The sequence below is a fragment of the Tamandua tetradactyla genome, chromosome X (assembly GCF_023851605.1).
Source record: "Tamandua tetradactyla isolate mTamTet1 chromosome X, mTamTet1.pri, whole genome shotgun sequence".
NCBI classification, from domain to species: domain Eukaryota; kingdom Metazoa; phylum Chordata; class Mammalia; order Pilosa; family Myrmecophagidae; genus Tamandua; species Tamandua tetradactyla.
Window position 1 is genome coordinate 3,451,268 of NC_135353.1, and position 16,365 is coordinate 3,467,632.

Genomic DNA, 16,365 nt, shown 5'->3' on the forward strand with positions numbered 1-16,365 from the left:
TCCATGGAAACCATCTAATCAAAAGTTACCACCCACAATTGGTTGGGTCACATCTCCTTGGAAACCATAAAAAAGATCCCACCAAGCAGTACAGAATGAGGATTATAGAACTCGGCTTTTCTGGGGCAGCGACAGATTGAAACTGGTAGAAGAGGAATGCAGGTCTGTAGGCGTAGGAACAGATAAGTTAGTAGATGTTGTGACAAGGAGATGTTAACATTTCCTTCCTTTTTGTCATAATGAAATAAGAAATGAACTAAAATATGAAATCAGCCTAAAATGAGGAGGACTTGTGAGGTTTGGAGGCATGAGGAAGGAGGAAAAGGTAAGGAATAGTGACATTGAAGCGTAGGAGAATGAACTCTCGAAGGAAATCTAGTACGATTTCTGGGCAGAGCTGAGTGCCCATTTAAAAGATACACAGAATGGTTGAGTTTTCCTCTATTCACATCCAGTTGCTTGGGTGAAGGTGTAGGGTAAATGAAGAGTTGCAGTTAATCAACTTTGGGATTTTCTTAGGATAATATGGCAGTGGCAAAGAGCACTTGAGAACTATTATAATGATGGACCAAGAAATCTGAGCTGGATAAGGAAGAATGTGAAGATTTGAGGGAGATAATGGGCAGAGAAAATGTAATAGGAACAGACTGGAGGTCTCGGTGGGTGGAATAATTGTTGGAGAGATAACATGGGGTATTTGCATAAGTAAACTTGAAAAACACGAGAGAGTTGTCAGAAGGTGGGGTACTGTGAATGTGGTTTTAAGAGGGGTAGCAGGTAGGACCATAAGTGGCTGAGGTGGGGCAGAGGAGCTCATTAAAAGTAAGAAGATAGAGAAACTAACAGAACAGTATTACCAATGATAACAAAACTTCCTCCCTCTTCCTCTCTTTCTAGGCTGAGGTCGTGGGCAAAAAATTATTAAGCTTTCTGCCTGATGAAGAAAAGACTGAAGTCTATAATAACATTACTCTCAAACTTCCTTTGTCAAACCCAGGTACAGATTTTACTTCCTAATGATAAATTCTTAGATTTTAGGAGAAAAGTAACAATCACTCAGTGGGTTAACTAAAATAAAGGCAATATAAAAAGTAAAGCTAATGTAAGTGTTGATTTTATAAATACTCTTAATAAATAGGTCATCATTATTTATTTCACAGATTATATTTCTAGTGTCAAAAAACCTCCTCCATTAAATTTTGTTCTTTATAATGAATCCTGATTATTTCAGCGTTTGTATAATAAAAGATGTATAAATGGTGTCCCATTATAATGTTCTAGTTGGTATCCCACTCTACAAATATAGTTCTGTAAGTGCTATTGTTCATGGAAAGAAAATAATATTGTTGTAAAATCTAATTGAAATAAAACATTAATCACCTGAAATAATTCAGCAGAATATTGTAAATAAAAGATATAAACTTGTTTTGCATTTGTTTTCTTTTTAGAAGAAAATCATATTGAATTTTGCTGTCATTTCAAAAGACAAAGCATTGAATATGGTGAAAGACCGGTTTATAAATATGCAAAATTCATACTGAATGCAAAAGATATTTTTCAAGGTAAGAAATTCAGTTTTTAACTTTATCTAGATAAAGGTCATGAGTTTTGCAGGCTCTCTTTGCTAACATAAATCTCCTTATTCTCTTGATACTCTCAAACTTTCTGATACCCTCATGACCACAGTTTGTGGCTACAGACATTAATTCAACTTTTGAATGGAGAAAATATATGTCATTTACAGAAATTCAAAACCTAAATCTGTAGTGTGTGCGAATGGAATGTGAATTTACAATTTTTGAGGTTTCAGCAACTGCAGTGCTCATCTAGGTACTACTGTGAAGGGATTTGGCAGATGCAATTAAAGTTACTAATCAGCTAACATTAAAATAAGATGATTGGCCCGGATTATTCAGGTGACCCCAGTGTAATTGCATGAGTCCTAAGAAACAGAAGAGGAAGGCAGAGCAGGGCAGAAAAGTGATACAGAGCCCATGTACAGGACCACAGACAGGCCTCCAGGAGCTCAGGGTGGTTCCAGGTGGCAAACCAGCAGTGAGAGAGGGACCTCAGTACTACAGCCACTAGGAACTGGATTCTGCCAACAACCTGAGTGAGCCTGGGAGCAGATTTTTACCAGAGCCTTTTGATAGTGACCCAGGTGTTGATTTTTAGCATTGTGGGGCTCTAACTGGAGAAAACACGTAAGCCACTTTGGGGAAGTTACCACTAAGTTTGTGGTAATTTGTTACAGAACAATAGACAGCAAATCCAGATGTCTACAAAATGGACAAGCCTCACTGAAGATGAACTCACACAAAAAAATTACAAACCATGTGGAGAAATGAATGATCATGTAATAATAGATCCCACATCCAGAAAAAAATAGCACCACAAGAACTTTTAATAATGGAGCAATCTGAAAGAAACTACAGAATAATTAACTTTTGACCATTTAATGAGATAGAAGAAGCTATAGACATGTAGGCATAACTGAATAGATGAGTAGAGAATAGAGAATTTGGAAAAGAATTTACTAGAGCACCTCTATTGAAAATAGTTAGAAAAATAAAAAATTGACAGGATAAACATCAAACCAGACAAAACTAAATAAAGAATAAGCAAAATGGAAGATACCTGAAAAAATTCCTCAATCTTTAGCATAATGAAAAGAGATGGAAATATATGAAAAAGCATTAGGAGACCTGAACAGTAGATTGAAAAGTTCTGATCTATAGCTTAGCAATAGAAGTAAAAGTTACAGGAAAACATAAAGAAAGTGAGAGAGGAAATTTTGGAAGAAATAATGCCTAAAATTTTTCCAGAATTTACAAAAGATATATCTTTTCGTTGAAGAAACTCTTCAAATGCAAAGCAAGATAAATAAAAATCAAATACATATCTAGTGATATCGTTGAAGAACTGTGGAGCTGCAAAAACAACAATAGTCTTAAAATCCACCAGAGAGAGAATACAGATTACATGTAAGAAATGTCAGACTTTTAGCAGATTTGTCATCAGTAGCAATAAATGCCAGTTGACAGTAGAAAAATGTCTTTAGAGTGCTGAGACAAAATAATTGCCAACTAGAATTTTATCCACAGAAAAACCATTATTCAAGATTGAAGGTGAAATAAATGCATTCTCAGACAAACAAGATCGAGGAAATTTACCACTTAGAGACCATGGCCTTAAGCACCCTGAAAGATGTTTATCAGTAGGAAAGAACCTGCCCCAGAAGGAAAGGGTGGAAATAAAGAAGCAATTATGTACAAAGAAATAAGTAAAAGTACTGAAAATGTAAATAAATGACCACTGTAAAAACTAGTGATAATAACATTGACCAATTTGCAGGAGCGGAACGAAAATGCTAGAGAGAGGTAAGGGACGAGTTTGGAGTTAAAATATTCTAAATCTTTCTATGTTGGGAGGAGGATGGAACTATTGACAAGTTTTAAAATTTCAAAGTTAAGTATGCACATTAAACATAAAAAATATTTTTTCAGTAGTAAGGAAAAATAAAAGAGAATAAAGAAAATTCGTTCAGTCCAATAAAAGGTAGGAAAACAGAAAACGGAAGCAGCAAGTATGGCAAATATATATAGAAAAATAGTATAATACATAAATACAGTAAAATAAAATAGTAAAAATAAATTTATAATATTAGAAAGCATAATAAATGTAAATGGAGTGAACTTGCCAGTTAAAAGACCAAGCTTATCAGAAGCTATCAAACTAGACTTTTAAAATTGTAGTTATAAGCCGTTTACCAGACAGATAGATAATAAAATATATTGAAGCGAAAAGGTTGCAGGTAAATGAATGGGAAAAGAAAACTGGGTGCACAAATATTAGGCAAAATATCTTTCAGGCAGTAGTCATTACTTGGGGTAGAGAGGGTATAATACAAAGAGTTCATTCAGCAGATTTAACAATCTAGAACTTCTGTGCATATAGCAGTATAATTACAAAATATAACACAAAATCTGAAAGAATTATGAGGAGAATATGCATAATTATGAGGAGAGACTGACAATATTTTTGCCCATTAAGACTCTTCACTGTACTGTCAGAAACTGGTATATCATGCAGATTGAAAATAGAAAATTTTTAAAGCTCAATGGATTGAACTCTAACATCATCAATTAGAAATAACATTTTTAAGCATATCTGAAACAAAAAATGAACATGTGCTGGACCCAACAAATATTGAAGAATTTTACCTTACATCATAAAGATCACCTTCTGAGAACAAAATGGAATTATGTTACAAGTAAATGGCCACAGAAAAGTTAGCAGAGATAGTTTGCAAAACAAAAACATATTTTTAATCCATGGATTAAAGAAGAAATCACAGTGAAAATTATAAAAATTGAGAAGTAAACACCAATGAAACATTGCATATATAAAAAGGGGGAAATGTATATGCTTAAATGTATATATTAGGAATTTAGGAAAGTGGAGATTCAATAAGCTGAATATGTTACCTGAAGACGTTTTATGGAAAGAAAAACAGTAATCCCTCAAGAATATATGAAAAGAAATAGTAAATCTGAGAGAGAAACAAATGAAATACAGAAGAAGAAACAATAGAAAGAACAAAACAAGTCCTGTTTATCTGAAAAGACCAGTGAAATGACAATCCTCTGCTGAGACTGTTCAGACAAAAAGAGAGAAGAAATAGGAATGAATATTAGATATGGAACGGAGGGTGTAGATATTTTAAAGATCAAGTCATACCTGCAGACAATGAGGGCCTGCATAATTAAAATACTATATGAAATGGACAATTTTTAAAAAAACACAGTTATTTCCAAAGTTGACTCTAGAATTTAAAACACTGGAATGATCGTGCACCTTTAAAGAAATTTAACCAGTTGCCAAAAAAAATCTCATAAAGAGCCAAATTCTGGCAGATTTACTTGTGAGACTTGCCATAGTTCAAAAAACAAACAATCCTTATCTTATGAAAATGGGTTCAGGGAGCGTCAGAGTTAGAGCTATTCAAACTCATTTTGTGAGTTGTGTTATGAAGATATTATGAGAACAGAAAATTGGTTTGGAAACCACAGTCAATATGATAAGACAAAACATGGAAATATAAAAATTGGAAAGTAAGAAAATTGTCATTACTTGCAGATGATCTATTTATCTAAGTTGGAAAATCCAAAAGATTTCAGAAACTTACTCAATAATAAGACAGTTGAGATCAACATATACAAAATCATTAGTTTTCAAAACATTAATAATCACCAATTCAATGGAAACTTTAAAAAGGTTTCATTCACTATAAGATATCGAAGAATAAATTCAACAAAAGAAATACAAAAGTGTTATTGAAAAGAAATGAATTTTGATTGGTAGAAATATATGAGATATATCATGCTTATTAATGGAAAGACTCAGTGTTATTAAAATGTTGATTTTTACAAATTAATCTATAAAGTTAATGCAGGTGCAGTTAAAATCCCAAGAAGGTTTTCCTACAGACTTGACAAGCTGATTCTAAAATTCATGTAGATGGATAAAGGATCAATAAAAGCTAAGACAGTTTTAAAGAAAAGGAAGTACTTTCCCTATCACGATGTATTATGAAACCACAATAATTGAAGTTGTGTAGAATAGACATAGAAATAAGTAAATAGATCAATGGAACAAAGTAGAGAAACAGGGAATATCACATTAGAGTTGGGAAGAATGTCTTTCAAAAATGCAAGAAAAACTGATGGGGAATATTTTGATTATTTTTTATTTTATTTTATTTTTTATGTTTTTGCATGGGCAGGCACCGGGAATGGCACCCGGGTCTCTGGCATGGCAGTTGAGAACTCTGCCTGCTGAGCCACTGTGGCCTTCCCCATTTTGATTATTTTAACTGTACATCTCAACGCTAAATTTTTGCTGGTGCTGTACCCCTCCTTGAAGACCCTCTGCAGTCTTGGTCTCTTAACCTTTTCAAAGTGACCTCTTCCAAGAAGGCTTGGCCAGTTCTTCCTTTCCACCCTAACTGATCGCTTCCTTTCATCACCTGTTGTATTTTGTCACCACCAGTTGGGTGTTTGTTCTCATTCTTTGGGCTGTGGTCTAGTCTCCCTGAAACAAGGTTAAGTTTATTGAGGTCAAGGACCATCTCTGAAGTTACCACTGAGCCCAGCACTCTGCTGAGTACATAGCTTTTTAGATTGAGAGCAGAGTGATCACTTCTATGTCATTAGTTTAAGGAGTTCTTGTGCTTGCTCCATTTAATTTGAAAGAAAAAGCCAAAGTCTATCTTTACTAAGTGCTGACATAATTCTTTAGGAGACAAAGCTTATACAAAATAACTCAAGAAAATCACAAGGCCACGGGTGAGTTAACTAAAGCCCAGAGTGACAGAAAAGAGCAAATATTCAGCATGGTGAGCTATGTTGATTGGGGTGGGATTTTTATAAAGGAAGGGCATATTCAGCCAGGAAAGAAGCTATCTGGCTACAGATTTGGGGAAAGGGTTGGGAGAAGCAAACAACATAAGAATCCATGCTTCTTCTATGAAAGCAACTCAATATCCAGGGCCATTTTGAGATGTCTCAACACTCCTTTGTCCTAAGAGCAGCCCAAACAGTAGAAAGATTTTTCAACCATTGACACTCAGTGTTGCAATGTAAAGATAAAAGTCTTCAAATGAGTTATTTTTCCAGCTCTCAGATGTTCAGCCTACTTCCCCTCTACTTTCCAAGACATTCAGGAGAAGTGGGCATAGTCAGGAAAAAGAATAGTACTGAAATTTTAAAAAGAGATAAAAGACCAATGATTGAGATAAGACGGCAAACTAACCTGAGATGCTGGCTCCCTTCCGTGAGACCACAGGGGTCGAAGGGAGGAATATGGACCTAAGCGATGATGATGTGCACCCCCAGCCCCAGGGAGACAAAAGGTGCTAGTGACTTGGTGATACAAGTGAGTATAGAGAACGGCCAGATGCCACACTTGGGTTATGACTGGCCTGGGAGTTGTGCTCTTTTCTTTCCACTCCATTACCCTGGGTGGATGATTGCCAGCCTTGGTGCCACTGCAAGGCAGAAAGATAGCCTTGCTGGCCTGGTCTTTCTGGGGAGCTCCAGAGCCTAGCTGGGGTGCAGACAAATAGCAAATGGAGGTGAACCTTCCAGGACCTGGAGTCTCCATACTACAAGCTGGTGTTTCCAGTCAAGGAGGGAAAGCTCTTGGAAAAGAGAGATACAGGGAGAATCCCTGAGGCACAGGAATACCTATGGAGGGTGAAGAGGTGGACAAAAAGTAGGAATGTGTGAGCCTAGAGCATGGCACTTTGGACCTCTCCTTCTTAAACTTACCAAGAGTTGCACAGGCCTGGTATTTAGCCCCCATACCTCCCCCAGCATTCCTTGCATAACAGCCAAGGTAGTTCATACCCCTTGGAGGGAAAATGAGATAATAGGAATGAACCACTAACTAGCCAAGCATGACCATCATCCCAGATTTATATGGAAATTTGAAAATGCTTACAATTTATAGAAAGAAAAGGCCTATGTGGTAGAAAGAGCCTAAGATGACTTCTGGTGGTTTCCTATCTTCTGCTGCCCATGAATTTGTATAATCCCCTCCCTTGGAGGGCAGACAGGACTCGTGACTTGCTTCTAACCAATATAACATAAGCAGTGCCACTCCCGTGATAAAGTTACATTCTGCAAGACTCTGTGCTAGCCGCTGGAGAGATTCTCCTGCTGGTCTAGAAGCCAACAGCCATGTTTGTGAGCTTCCTATGGAGAGGACCATGGAGCAGGGATCCATGAGCACCTCTAGGAGCTGAGCATGGCCTCCAGCCAACAGGCAGCAAAACGCCGGGGCCTCAGTCATACATCTTCCTGGAAGTACATTCTGCCAGCCTCTGTGAGCTTGGTAGAGGACCCTAAGCTCCAGAAGAGAAGGCAGTCTGATGGACAGCTTGATTGGAAACTTGTGGGGCCCTAGTGGATGACCCAGCTTATTATTAAATGAAATAATAATGTGTGGTGTTCACAGCTGCCAAACTTGTTACACCGTAATAAAATACAATTGATCTTGGAAGGAATAAGGATCAATTGACACCAGACTTCTCAATAGTAACACTGGAGGCAAAAAAGGTAGGATACAAATATTTAGGGTACTTGAAGGAAGAGAACCTTGAATCTAAGAGTTTCTCCAGTTAAACTACCATTCAGTTGCCAAATAAAAATGAATGTATTCTTAGTAAAATAAATAGAAAATCAATATAAGGTGGCAAAAGTAGATCTGATACAATAATAATTGCAATAAATACAAGTGGGTAAACTCAGTAATCAAAACACAGAACGTTCAGATTGGCTCAAAACCGAGATCCAGAAGTGTTTTCTACAAGAGACACCTTCAAAATAAAAGGGTAGGGCAAGTCGATAGCACATGTCTGAAAAATATTAGCCAGGAAAATAAGAGCAAAAAACCCGGGCAAAATTCACTGTAGCAATTTTATCAGGTAAGATAGAATTCAAGGTAAAAAGTTTCACAAGGGACAAAAAAGAGGTATTCTCTACTGGTAAAGGGACCACAGGTGATCTACAGAAGGATTTATTACTTAAATATGAAATGTAAATCTATAACATTATTAGAAAAAAAGGATTGGAGATCATTTTATGACCCTGAGCCAAAAAAAGACAAACCATAAGGCAAAAAAAAAATTGATAAATTTTTACATTGAAAAGTAAGGATTTACATGCAATAACATTACTATAGACAAATTTAACAGATAGGAGAAAGACTAATAAAATATTTCTAGTGCCTAAAATCAAAAAGGGATTGATATTTAATGTGCTCATGCCAATTACTAGCAGAAGATAGGAAACCCAATGGAAATATGAGCAGGAGAATATGAATGAGCATTTCATGGCAGGTGATGCCCAAATCGCTAACAAAAATATGAAAACGTGCAAACTCACTAATAAGCAAACAATGAAAAATTTTAAAAACAACAATGAGCTAGCACTGCACACCCATCAGAATAGCAAAATTTAGAAGCATGAATAATACTGAATGTTGGTGAAGATGTGAGAAGTGAACACACTAATGTAGTGTGAGAAGATTTGAAACTAATGAAGCCATCCTGAGAAACAAATGAGTAGTGCTTGGTGAACTTAAGTATATTGATTGTGCTGTGACCCAACAATCCCATCAGTGTATAGAACTATCCCAGAGGCAAACTTGTGTAGAGATCTGTTTATTAAGGGGACATGTGCTGTGTCATGGTATTGTTTGTGGTAGCAGGGAGTTGGAGGCAACCTGGGTGTGCATCACTGTGAAATGGGTAAGTAAAATTTGGTAAATATACAATCTGTAATACTTTGTAGTAGTTCAAAGCCACACCCTTACAGATATACATGACAACATGGTTAGATCATCAAACCATAGTTCGGGTTGGAAAAAGTAAGACACAGAATGAGAGTTAGAGCACAGTGCCACGTTTGTAAATTAGAAACACATATACATAAATCAGACTATATATTTTACCAGGATGCATGTATATCAAAGATGTTACACTATAGTGGGTGCCTGTGGACGAGGAGGTGAGGAAGGGATGAAGGAGAGGGGAAAAGTAGAAACAAAAGTGAGGATCTGTGTTCAAAGTGTGCCATGTACTAAGAGTATAATTAACTCAGTTCTCTGCCACCGAAGGCTAAAAATAGAACAAATGAGTGAATGAATAAATCAAAATGAAAATTCGCCCACACAAGGGTTGGCTGGCATATTTTTTACGTTTCTTGGAAATTAAAGGTCAGACATTTTCTTTTTATCTTATCTGACTACACACACACACACACACACACACTCACACATACACACACATTTAATGCCCATGTGCTTTTAGTAAGAGGAACAAAATTTTTAAAAATTAATTTCTAAAAAATAGTCCATCCACAGGGTATTAACACAAGGCTGAAAATCACCCTTAACTTGGAACAATCAATTCTCAGTAACAACTTCTACATACTTTGGTGGGGAGCAGGGTGGGGAGGGTGACTGGAATGGCAGGAAGACAAGGAAAATCCTGTGGCTCAGATTTTTGATAAGTGAGGATGGGCTGGCAAGCGGCATGCTGATAGGGCAGGTGTCCGTCTTCTTGTTTAACTGCTCCACCTCTCTGTTAGACGATCACATATGTAAAGCATCACATATGTGTTTTTATCTCCCTCAGATCCACTTGTGCTTTTTGGTAGCTCCACCTACAAGCACATCAGTGCTGGGCCATCTGCTCTAAGACTTCCCGTGTTACCTTTGGAGGAAAGGTTTTATCTCGTGGGGACCGTTTGTGTTCTCAAGCCTCAGGTCCTGTGGGTGAGTACCTGTGTGGGCACCATCTCCGTGTGGCGATGTGGGCTTCCTTTGGTCTTTCAGCCACTGGACAGTGTTGCTAAAGCACCCGATGTGTGCTTTTCAGAAGGTTAATGTCTCAGTGGAGATTCAGACACACTTGAAAGACATGCGCAGTTGGGTACAAGTGAATTTGATAAAATATGAAATAAGTATACAGGTACCAGGAATATTAATATTAATATTAATTTTGGCTGCTGGATAAAGAAAGGCTTTTTTGAGTTTTGAGGCATGTCTGTCTCTCTTTTCCACTAGGTGACTGATTGTAAAGGCTTTTGCTCCCTTACTGTTCTCTTAATATTCGCACTCACAGATTCTGTTTCTGAAAAGAAAAATCAGTCTGTAGAATCTCTCTGATCAGTTCAGGGTTAATTAATTTATTCACTCAATATCATATTTAATAACCACGTGCTATGTGCCACGCCCTGTGCTAGGTGCCTGGGACACATTAGGGGAGATAAACAATGGACAGCAACCAAGTCTCTTGCCGCTGTTGATAAATACCATGGAGATGATAAAAGAGAATAATGATTGGCAGGGGGTGGGTCATAAAAGTTTTCTCTGATGATCTGTCTTTTGAGCAGAGACTCACCGGAGCCCCTACCTAATGATGATAAAATGCCAGCACGGATAAGAAGGGAAGACAATATTCTGGTAAAGGGTTCAGCAATTGTAAAGACCCTGAGGTTATAACTAGCTTGCAGAGTTTCAAGGAACCAAGAAGGCTGTATGGCTAGAATACTGAGGGATGGAACAGTAGAAGATAAGATCCAAGAGTTAGGCAGGAACCAAATTATATAGAACTTTGAGACCCATGGTAATGAGTTTGGGTTTTATTCTGAGGGCAGTAGAAAGCAGGGAGGTGGTGTGATTTGTTTTTATTGTAGAAAGGTCAGTCTGGCTGCTGGATGGGAAATGAACTTTAGGGGAACAAGAATGGAAACCAGAGGACCAATGTGAGAGATGATAGGGGCTTGGACCATGATTGTAATGCTGGAGATCGAAGGTAGAGATTTGGGATATATTTGAAGACAGAGCCCCAAATCCTTGCTCATGAGTTATAAGTCGCAGGGAGAAAAGACTCAGAGATGACTCCTAGATTTTTTACTTGAGCCACCCAGTGAATGGAGGTACCATTAACCAACTGGGGCAGTGTGGATTAAGCAGTGTGCATGCTGGGGAGGGGTGTGGCAAAAGCAAGAGCTCCATTTGGGCCATGTTAATACGATGATGATATTGTGACATGCAACACATCCAACCCTCTTATCTTACAAGGTAAGCTTCTGCATCCAGACCACTTGGTTTCAAATCCTTTCCCTTCCATTTACTACTTGCAAGAGCTTGGCCAAATCTCGTATCTTTTAGCTTCAGCTTCTTTATCTATAAATGGCAATAGTAGTTCCTCTTTTTAGGATTGCTATATGGAGCAAATGAGACAGCACCTCCTATGTGGTAAGCACTCGGGCTTTTAGGACCACATTTCAGAAACTGTGATGTGAGCCTTTATTTTTCAGTCTTAGATGATGATATATGTCATTATTTTCCCAAATTTAAGATGGTAAGAAAAGTGGTACACAAAAAAAAGAGTTGAAAGTAGTTGTGTAGTCTAATTGCCCGTTCATTATTCTTTCCTGGCAACACACTGGAATTTGAGCTCTCATTTCTGCCATGAGAAGGTAGAGGTCCCCTCTCTCCCATCTTGGGGGAGCTCAGTTGGCCCCCATCACCCTCACAATACTCCTCATCATGGCATGAGGGACTTGATTTGTGATTTATGATGGCTTCTCTCTGGGTTTCTAGGATGTTTGTTCCATTTTAGTAGCATTTTTTGAGAAGAAATCTTGTGAGAATAGAGGGCTTTTGGGAGGAAGACTTTTTTACAGTTTGTGGGAAGAGCAGGAAAACTCACAATTCAAACCTTTTGCAATTCTGCTCCCAAATCTTATAGCTCTTTGTCTCGGGTGAAATCGTCATATCACATCTGTAAAATTCAGTGTTTTTCTCACCTCAGTATGAAAATGAGTTGTGATCTTGGATATGAGAATAATTTCAAAATCATTACATGCTATAACAATGTCACATATTTTTACTATGGAAATATATTTTAAGTTTTTAAAATATGCCATTTTTTCTGCAGGAACTTTGCCCTGTGAAGGAAGAAGTTGAAGAAACTTCATTGAGCGAAGCCTTGGGCAGGGAATACAAATCAGAGGACCTTGGGTGAGAGAATAGTGTTAACACGAGTAATGGAGAACTAGAAGACAGTTTTATTAAACATAACTAAAACAAGAGAAATAACAGCTACAAATTTTTTTTCCACCAAAGAAAATGGAAAAAAAAAGAATCCAACTCAATCCAGCAAAACAATCTCTAATTAGTCTAAACTCCTTTTCCAGCTAATGCAATTCATGTTTTCTAACTGTAAAACACAGGTGATTGACTTCTTATTTAAAAAATCAATAAGTACAGCAAACTTAAGTGACATGCACATTTAATGATTTTCAAATTAAGATAATACATTTCAGTATAGCATTTGATTCTTTTATTTTTCCCCTAAGAAATTTCCCTTAAGAATTTTTCCACACTCAAATAGTGGAAAAGCAAATATATATCATGGATAGCTGCTAATTAAGCAGACATCCCTCTTTTTGTGAATCTCATTTTTCCTATATAATTTGTAAACAAATTTTCAGAGAATTAGAAGCCTGTATTCCATTATTTTAAATTGAACAATACAAATACATTCTTAACCCATAGGAAAAGATTAATAAATTTTGCCACATATCACTAAAACCCTAACACCTGTTTAACAATCCACCAAGGATTATTGCAAAATAAAAATTACTTATAATGCTAATTATCTAGCTGTTTAACACTCGATCACCTCACTGGTGGGTATGTTTGTTTGCAGTAGGCCACAATACTGTGCATTGTCCGCTGTATGGAAATGGATTATGATTTCCTTCTATGTCACAGTATTATACAACATACCTTTCTAAATAAATAAGAATATAATATAATCTTTAATGTAAAAATATGCACTGCATACAAATAGTACCTAGCAAAATAATATAAGGAAATGCGAAATTTTCAAGAGGTGTCTGATGATTTTGAAGGAGGAGCAGTGCCTGGGTGGAGTCTGGTGGTGGGAAGACATAGATGGAGGCTGTACTCACTCTTCTAGGTGGTAGTGAGAGAGGATAAAGAAGCATGAGCTGGTGAAGGAATGAGTGAACCAGTGTATGTCTGAGTTTCATCTGTGTTTGGATCCAAGGAATGAGTGGAATTTTCCAGAGGTGGATGGCTCTGAACCATTGTCTGAGTTATTGTCTGAAGTGGGCTGAAAAACAAAATCCCCACTGGCTGCCTGTTTGCACAGCCTTTTCTTGGAGTTCTACAACTCTTGCTAACACGATACTGCCTCTGAAGTTGTGTGTGGAATATTGACATATCTGCTTACACCATGACCACACTCACTTGCCCAGTGGGGGGATTGATAAAGGAAAAAGGTATAACCACCAGATGGCGATATTGTAAAACAAGCTATTTATTGGGGTGACACTCTGAAAGGTTTCTTGGAAGGGGCATTCCCTCTCACCAGGAGACCTACCAGAGGCTATAGTGTAAGGGACCACTAGAAGGGGAAGAGGGCAAAAGAAACGCCTGGGGGAGAGGAGAATCCAAAGGGGGGCTTATGTTTGAAGATGTGGATAAGACTCAGTCAGCTTGGTGGGGACACTCTGGGTTAGAGAGCTCTGAAGGGCAGAAGCAGCTCAGGGTCTTATAACCACTGCATTTTATCTTACCTAGGGCTAGCAGATATTGGGTGCAGTTTCATTGAGTATGCAAAGCAGGTCGGGTCTAAAAGGCTAAAAGTTGCTTAATTGGGCTATTTTTTAAATAATTGGATTTGTCCAAATTTGTATTTGACTCTGCTGAGCTTTTTGCACTAATGATCCCAGACTGCTGTGAGGAAGCAAACAATACACAGGGTCAGTAAACAGGGACCATCTTTGCTTGGCTCATTTGTATAACACCCAACACGCATTTACTTCTACAAACTCTAAAATTTCTTGTAAAGATTTGACATCATATTTCTTGGTTCATAGGAGATGTGGATGTGTGCATGACCAAGCTTAAGACTTTTAGCCATGCAGCTCTCTTAATGAGCTTTCTTACTCTCAACTTTTCTTGTAGCTCATGGGCTTAGAGAGCCCTTTTAACCTCGTCTTTTTCCTTAGCTGCTTTCTCACTCTTCTTTTTTTTTTTTTTGGTTTCTCTACTTTTTTTAATTTTTAAAATTGTGAAATATTACATGTATGCAAAAAACAATAAATTTCAAAGTACATTGTAACAAATAGATATAGAACAGATATCAAAGTATGGTGTGGGTTACAATTCTATAATTTCAGATTGTGGAGACTAAAAGAAATATCAACATGATTCAGCGGTCATGCTCATTTGTTAAATCCTGTCTTCTCTGTTGTAACTCCTTCTCCTTTGATCTTACTCCCAATCTATCAGGGGTCTTTTGGCTCTGCCCATTCTAAATATTTCATGTTGGAAAGGGCTGTCAATAATATGGGATTGGGGGATGAAACTAGTTGATATTCTTGGAGAGGCTGACCCTTCTTGATTTCAGGACTTATCTGGCCTAGGAACCATCTGGAGGTTTTAAGTTTCAGGAAAGTAAACTTAGGGCATGAAACTTTTGTGGCATTTCAGAACCCTAAGTGTTCTTTAGGTTTAACAGGAATAATGTTTATTGGGGTTTGGCAAACCATGACAATTAGCAATAGCTAGCTGAAATTTACATAAGGGTCGCCTCCAGGGTAGCCTCCAGAATAACCTCTTGACTCTGTTTGAACTCTCTTAGCCACTGATACCATATTTTGTTACGTTCCCCCCACACACACTTTTTGATCAGGAAGGCATTGCTGATCCCACGGCTCCAGGGCCAGGCTCATCTCTGGGAGTCATGTCCCATGTTGTCAGGGAGACTTTCACCCCTGAATGGGATGTCCCACATAGGGGGGAGGGCAATGATTTTCCTTGCAGAGTTGGGCTTAGAGAGAGAGAGAGAAGCCTCATCTGAGTAATAAAAGAGGTTTCCTGGAAGCAACTCCTGGGCATAATTATAGGTAGTCTTGGCTTCTCCACTACAGAAATAAGTTTCATAAGGACACTTCTCAAAATCATGGTCTTGGTCTACTTTCTTGGGAGTCCCTAACATTTGAGAGAGTACCAGGATTTTTTTCTCCCCAGTATCTCAAGGGACTCTACCAATACTTTTAAATTATCAGCCCACCATAGTCTGGGATGTCTCTGGGTTTTACATTAAGCTATACAAAATTACAAGGCCTTGTTTTGTTCTGGACTCCAGGAGGTTGGGATTTTCAAATGAGCTATCTAGACAGGTTGATTAGGTGTGTGTTACAGAAAATTTAGGTTTGCACAATAAACCTTTCCTGCCTTTGGTCTCATACAGTAGGTGAAGCTCTAGAGTACATACACTGTCATCTTTTGCCCTGTATTATTTACCTTAGTCCCAACCAGATTGGCTTCACTTTTATCTCTAATTGAAGTTTAATCTCTTTTTTTGGTTACTTTAACTGTTATTGTATGTAGCAATATGGACTTTCAGAGTTGCAGAAAACCAGCTCTGAATCTTAGGTGTCACAGAGATACTCAAAGTTCCAGGGAAATACCAGCTGATATACATTTAACTCAATGTCTCAGAATCTAGAAATATACATACAATTTCAAACTAAGTATGACTGTTATAAGAAGTTGATAATCTAGGCTCCAATTTTCTTATAGGTATTTTCTGAAAGAGAACATAGCATATTTGCTCTTCTGTTTCTAGCTTGTTTTCCACAATGCATTGTCCCCAAGGTTCATTCACCTTGCTGCATGCCTCATGATGTCATTCGTGTTGTATTCACACAGTGTTCCATATATATATATATCACAGTTTGCCTTTCGGCA

At 37.6% G+C, this 16,365-nt stretch overlaps 1 protein-coding gene across 4 annotated transcripts in view; it reads left to right on the plus strand.

The window, feature by feature from the left end:
• PASD1 (PAS domain containing repressor 1) overlaps positions 1–16,365 on the plus strand; it is a 140,514-nt gene that overhangs the window by 85,469 nt on the left and 38,680 nt on the right. For all 4 annotated transcript variants that reach the window (XM_077146658.1, XM_077146657.1, XM_077146660.1 and 1 more), the window contains exons 6-9: positions 898–997; positions 1,449–1,562; positions 10,202–10,341; positions 12,515–12,597. In XM_077146658.1, coding sequence (XP_077002773.1) covers positions 898–997; positions 1,449–1,562; positions 10,202–10,341; positions 12,515–12,597 — 437 coding nt within the window. The remainder of the gene's footprint in view (positions 1–897; positions 998–1,448; positions 1,563–10,201; positions 10,342–12,514; positions 12,598–16,365) is intronic.